The sequence below is a fragment of the Arachis ipaensis genome, chromosome B06 (genome assembly GCF_000816755.2).
Source record: "Arachis ipaensis cultivar K30076 chromosome B06, Araip1.1, whole genome shotgun sequence".
In the NCBI taxonomy this organism is placed as follows: domain Eukaryota; kingdom Viridiplantae; phylum Streptophyta; class Magnoliopsida; order Fabales; family Fabaceae; genus Arachis; species Arachis ipaensis.
Window position 1 is genome coordinate 2,247,698 of NC_029790.2, and position 6,202 is coordinate 2,253,899.

General features: G+C 35.8%; 1 protein-coding gene and 1 long non-coding RNA gene across 2 annotated transcripts in view; one reads left to right on the forward strand and one right to left on the reverse strand.

Moving 5' to 3' along the window:
• On the forward strand, positions 145-5,105 carry LOC107645173 (ARM REPEAT PROTEIN INTERACTING WITH ABF2). Its single transcript, XM_016349141.2, has 18 exons — positions 145-473; positions 576-727; positions 831-1,127; positions 1,211-1,285; positions 1,388-1,482; positions 2,020-2,095; positions 2,190-2,297; positions 2,593-2,721; positions 2,819-2,887; positions 3,058-3,117; positions 3,201-3,324; positions 3,417-3,556; positions 3,721-3,784; positions 3,886-3,962; positions 4,156-4,220; positions 4,337-4,454; positions 4,536-4,660; positions 4,765-5,105. The coding sequence occupies exons 1-18, from the start codon at positions 236-238 to the stop codon at positions 4,850-4,852; spliced, it is 2,100 nt and encodes a 699-aa protein (XP_016204627.1). The 5' UTR covers positions 145-235; the 3' UTR covers positions 4,853-5,105.
• Positions 1,903-6,202, reverse strand: part of LOC110263092 — a 5,837-nt gene continuing 1,537 nt past the window's right edge. The window contains exons 2-3 of the long non-coding RNA XR_002348129.1: positions 2,459-2,464; positions 1,903-1,912 (exon numbers count right to left, since the gene is read on the reverse strand). This is a non-coding gene — a long non-coding RNA (uncharacterized LOC110263092). The remainder of the gene's footprint in view (positions 1,913-2,458; positions 2,465-6,202) is intronic.

Below are 6,202 nucleotides of genomic sequence, written 5' to 3' on the forward strand. Positions count from 1 at the left end.
ATTAACAAGGCAAATTTTTTTTTTGGTGACAACAAGGCAAATTTAAGAAGAAGCTTTTAAGGGTGAGCCAAATTTTTTGGTACGAAAATTCAAAAATTTGGCACCAAAATTTTCTGCGTACTAAAATTTTTCCGCCAATACTCCCACCTTCACACATCAACCATGTCCACAGACTCAAATAGTTCTCTTAATCTCACCTTTTCTCCCATCACACTCTTCACTCATCTGTTCATCCATGGCTCCCAAACGCAAAAGTTTGAAGCGCAAACTCGAACATGATTCGGTTGCACTTGGATCAGATCGCACCAAGTCTCCACAGCCGCTTCAAAATTCTCCTCCTCCTTCTTCTCGTGATTTCTCCGCTGTCATTCTTTCACATGTAGATCTCCTCAATTCCCCTTCATCCACATATGTGACTGACCGTGCTGCTCTTTTTAGATCGCTCCATGCTCTCTCCGATTTGGCCCAGAACGGTACTAATTTCTAAAACAACCATGGTTTCTTTACTGGATTCTCTCTTTTAATTTCTTTATGCGTTGATTTTGCTCGTCGCACTAAGTTTTTGCTGCTTGCAGAGGAAATGGTTGATGATATCGTCAAGTGTGGTGTTGTACCCGCTGTGGTGAAGCATTTGGAGGTGCCGATTGACGGTGATTGTGTTTGTGGACCGTATGGTTATGAGGTAGAGAAAAAGTGTGCAATAATTCTTGGCCTTCTTGCTAATAAGGTAATTAATTACGGCATTACGATATGTTGTAGTGTCTTTAATTTGCGTAATATTTATGTGTGTTTACGATCTTAAGTGTAATCTTTAATGCTGATTTTTACAGCCAGAACATCAACACCTGATTGTTGATGCTGGAGCCTTGCCGTATATTGTGGACTTGTTAAAGAGGCACAAAACTAGTAGCATTATTTCTCCTGGTCTCGTTGGTCTTCTTAGGAGAGTAGCTGATGCAATAACTAATCTTGCACATGAAAATACCACCATAAAGAACCTTGTTAGGATGGAAGGTGGTATCCCTCCTCTTGTTGAATTGCTTGAATTCAATGACATAAATGTACAGAAGGCGGCTGCTGGCGCTCTGCGAACTCTTGCCTTCAAGAATGATGAGAATAAAAATCAGGTAATTGACTTTGTGAGAGGAAAAAATGATGTGAGAAAAAGAATAAAATTTCATGCTGGCTGACTTGAATAATCCAATTGCAGATTGTTGAATGCAAAGCATTACCAACTCTTGTGCTAATGCTCCGATCAGAGGATCCTACTGTACATTATGAGGCGGTTAGACACTGACTAAAATGAATTGCGACATCTGATACATATATACACATTCGTTTTGCCGTGCACATGCTACTAGAACTAACAGGATTATCTCTTTTGCAGGTTGGTGTGATAGGAAACCTTGTACACTCTTCGCCCAATATTAAGAAAGAAGTTATTCAAGCTGGGGCATTACAACCTGTCATTGGATTACTTAGGTAAAATTTTAAATCTTGGATTTTATATTTTCTATGAGCAATGTTCAAGATGTTAGGATTTGAGATATTTAGAGTGACATGGAAGTGACAACAAAAAAGTTTGGCTTATTGCTCATGTCCATGGGTTTAGGACCACAAATAAATATCTTACTATGAAATATGACAAAGATACGAAAAACACGAGTTCTAAATACACCTAAAATACCTCATGGTCTAAACTATTTAGTGTATAACTAAACTCTTGACAAATGAGAGAAACTAAAATAACAAACTCTACCAACATTACAAGAGAAAATATACAAATGGGATGTTTCTTCTTGTTGTGTGTTTTGTGTTGCGTGTTTATGAGCTTAAACTAATTTCATACATACACATATACACATGCCCTTATCTACCCATGTACCCCCAAACTTGAAAAAAACCAAACCAACTACTACAACACAAGAAAATGATGTGAATTATACTTCATAGCTGTTTGCTGCAATTGAGTTGCAACTTTCTTAATAATAGTTTAGCACCTTTAAAATTCAATTGCAGTTCTAGCTGTTTGGAGAGTCAAAGAGAAGCGGCTCTTTTACTTGGTCAATTTGCTTCAACGGATACAGATTGCAAGGTGGGAAAATTTGTGCTATTGCAAGCATGCAATAATAAGTCTGTTATTTATGCTCATATTTTTCATAACTCAATTATTTTCTTTGTTCACATAGGTTCATATTGCTCAAAGAGGGGCAATTCAGCCATTAGTTGGCATGCTTAAGTCATCAGATTCACAGCTTAAGGAAATGTCAGCTTTTGCTCTTGGGAGGTTGGCGCAGGTAATCATTGCTAACAAAGAATATTTTTGCTGTATATGGAGTAGGAAATTGATGTCAAAATACAGTTGGGTTTATATTTGAGCCATAAGAATGTTTGACTAAATATTTTTTGGCTTTTTATGGGAGTTGTTCTCAAACAAGTCTTATTTAGTGCTACTGACCTTTGTCTTGTATATAATTAGTAACAAAGGATGCTGAAATTACTCTACCTTATGTCTGTAATGCCAGTATTTTTGGATTCACTTTTCTTTTGTTTTCATTTTCTTCTTTTTGGCTTATGTAATTCACATTTTAGGATTCACACAATCAAGCTGGTATTGCTTATCATGGAGGTATTGAGCCTCTAATTGATCTTCTTAGCTCAAAGAATGCGTTCATCCAGCACAATGCAGCTTTTGCTCTATATGGCCTGGTGGATAATGAGGTGAAATTGGTTTTATTGTTCTTAACTTTGTCAAAATTTGTATGTTATTATTATGTTGTCCTTTATGAACTTATCAAATATCAACTGTGTGTGACAGGACATTATTGCAGACGTTATTAAGGCTGGTGGTTTTCACAAACTTCAGGATGGAAGTTTCAAAGCTCAAGTATGCCTTTCTTTCCTTTACTCTGTAGTATCATATATTGACTTGTGTTTAATTTACTGGTATTTGTCTTTGATAATAATAAAATCGTTTATGTTCATAGAGTAAAACTTCTATAGTTATATCTCTCTGTAATTCATAAGTTTAACTGGTGATTTTTGTTTGACTTGCAGCCAACTAGAGAGTGCGTAACAAAAACCTTAACAAGATTTGAGGAGAAGATCCAGGGGCAAGTGAGTTTTCTTGCAAATTATTGATTCCTATGATGGATGTTTTGTTGAATATGATTCTTATATTGTTCCTTTCTCTTTGGAAGGTATTGAAACACTTGTTATATCTTATGCGCTTTGCGGAAAAGGGTGTTCAACGGCGTGTTGCTCTTGCTCTTGCTCATTTATGTCCTATTGATGATTGTAGAACTGTCTTCATTGACTACAATGGTACAATGAGCTTTTATCTACTCATTTTAATATTTTTTTCACCTAGTAGTGCTTTGAAGTATTTCCAATCAACTTGCTGCTATATCTTGCAGGATTAGAATTGCTGTTGGAGCTTCTTGGATCTACAAACCTTAAACAGACAGGTGTTGCTTCGCTGGCACTTCACAAGTTGGCTAGCAGAGCCATTTCTGTCCCTCTTGGTGATGTTGCACCTTCATCGCCAACTCCCCAGGTACTTTTGCTACTCTTTTGTCACGGGTTCTGTTTATTTTATTTAATTTTAGTTTTTTTTGGGTTTATACATCAAGGATATGAAAAATGAAAAAAAGAGTAAAAGTGATTACTTAAAACCTTTTGTTTAGAACTTTGCATTAATATCTATTTATATTTTTGTAGGAGTTCTTAGGCAAGCACTGTGTTAACAATCCAAAGCTCTCTGATGTCACATTCTTGGTTGAAGGTGGATAAGTTGCTGCTAAATTCTTCTTTATTTATTTTTATTTTTAAAATTTATAGTTGATTTTTATTTATGTACTGATTTGCCCTGTTTTCCTTCTACAGACAAAAGATTCTATGCTCATCGAGTTTGCTTAGTCAAGTCGGATATATTTCGAGCAATGTTTGATGGTGGTTACAGGGTAGGCCTTGAGTATCCTTGAAACTTTTTTTTAAGTCATTTTCTTTTTTATTTTATTTATGCATGAAGTTAGCAGATTAACTGTGATTAAGCTCCTTTTTTTTCTTGTAAATATTCAAATATAAACTTAATGTTGATTGCTGTTCCAATCTTGTATGGATATTCTTAGTAACATCTTAAGATTTGCAATGCAGGAAAGGGAAGCCAAAGATATAGAGATTCCAAACATCAAATGGGATGTATTTGTATTGATGATGAGGTGCAATTTCCACAGTCCATTTATATAATATAATTTTATTCTACAATGATGTGCATCTGTCTTTAGCAGATGTTCACATGCTCAAACTCTAAATTGATTTTTATTGGCGCTTCTAGATATATATACACTGGAACAGCAGATGTTAGTCTGGATATCGCTCAGGATCTTCTCAAAGCTGCTGATCAGTATCTTCTTGAGGGTCTTAAGCGTCTCTGCGAAAATACCATTTCGCAGGTAAACCAAGAACTGAGCTTTGCTGTTACTTGTAGTTCATTGTTCTCGATCTGATGGCATGACTTATTGAATTATGTGCAGGATATTACTGCAGAAAATGTTGCACTAATGTACCAGATGTCAGATACTTTTAATGCAACTTCACTAAAACATGCATGCATAATGTTTGTGTTGGACCAATTTGATAAGCTGAGTTCCAAACCATGGTATGTCACATTCATTTCAAACTTGGTAACTCTTTCACTGCTGTTATGTGTACTCCGTTTTTTCAATCCAGAAATTTGAAGTTCTCCATAATGTAAAATTGCAGGTATGGCTACCTGGTTTGCAGCATTGTTCCAGACATACGCAAATTCTTCTCAACTTTACTCGGGAAGTCTAGTTCTGCTGATTCATGAGGATCAATAGGTTTTCTGGGAATGGCATGGACAATTTTGAAATGTATAACTAATGCTGTATGTGTTGTGTATATATCTATATTATATTTATAGGCAGGATTTAGGAATATAACTATCATTTTTTGATAGCTGGCTTAAGAGGTGTGGTATGGTAAAAAGTGTGGTACACTTTTGTGTAGTATACTGACTCACGAATAGAAACCATGCTATGCTATTTTGACAATTATATATTATCTTCCACATTGGCTTTTTATTTGGCTGATTAGCAATATTTTAATTCAGTCGTCACTCTTCAGTGCTTAGAAATTGTTGCCGTTTTTCTTTCCAAAATTTTGTTGGGACAAACAAGTTGAGTTGTCTCAGTTCAGAGTTCAGACTTGGTTGTAGCATTGGATTTAATCATCCTTGTTTTAATTTAATAAATCGTATTGAAAGGAGTATATGTATTGGGGTAATCTTTGTGCATGCATTACTTTTTATTACCATTGAATCTGACAACAATAATGGTAAAATGATGCGAACATGTCATATAAATTATAAAATATGAGAAATATTGACTGAGCGGAAAAACGAGTAGAAGCATAGTCATAATGAGTGTTCAGCTTTCAGGTTGATGGCTCCACAACTCTCCGGCAGTCACACCTTCTCTCTTTCTTCCTGGCGGTGGAGGCAGAGGAGGGAGGTCTTCCCCTTCAGTTCTCTTTGCCACACCCAACCTCTCTTCCCAGTCTCCCACCATTCAGGCAAGAAACCATTCGTTGAAGTTCCAATCTTTATCGCCAAACAAACACTACCGTATTCTTTTGGAATTATCTAGATTCTAGAACGTGTACTTGAATAGTTTTAATTGCGATGTAAAATTTGCAGATTGTTGGTGTGAAAGGCCATGATGGATATGGCAATGTCAATGTGAAAAGCAACAATGTATTTGATGGCTTCCAAGGAGATAATGATTATTGGAGTGATCTTGACAATGATCTTTATACTGGACACAGGCATTGCGTCCTGTGCAGGTATTCTTATTTGGTGAATGCTATGTGACTATTACTTTGTAGCTAAATTACTAAAAAAAATAAATAAATAATATTTAATAAATTTTACATTATTTATTTTTAATTTTAAATATTTTATTTTTTAGTTTAAAAGAGAAGTTAAATGTGTATAATATATAATTTTAATATATAATATGTATATGGCCCCGCCCATCATGGATTTGGGCCGGGGCAGGCGGGGGCAAGATGATTTTTGGGCAGGGCTCTACCATCCCCGTCCCACCCATAGGCGTCCAAGCCCACCACAACAGTAAGGATTTATTCTTCCACTCAAGATATCACAGAAACAACACCATGA

Coding starts and splice junctions, on each gene's coding strand:
- LOC107645173 (XM_016349141.2), top strand. CDS start 236: ATGGCTCCCAAACGCAAAAGTTTGAAGCGCAAACTCGAACATGATTCG. Junction 474..575: donor CTCCGATTTGGCCCAGAACG/GTACTAATTTCT, acceptor TGCTGCTTGCAG/AGGAAATGGTTGATGATATC. Junction 3,325..3,416: donor TGTCTTCATTGACTACAATG/GTACAATGAGCT, acceptor TATATCTTGCAG/GATTAGAATTGCTGTTGGAG.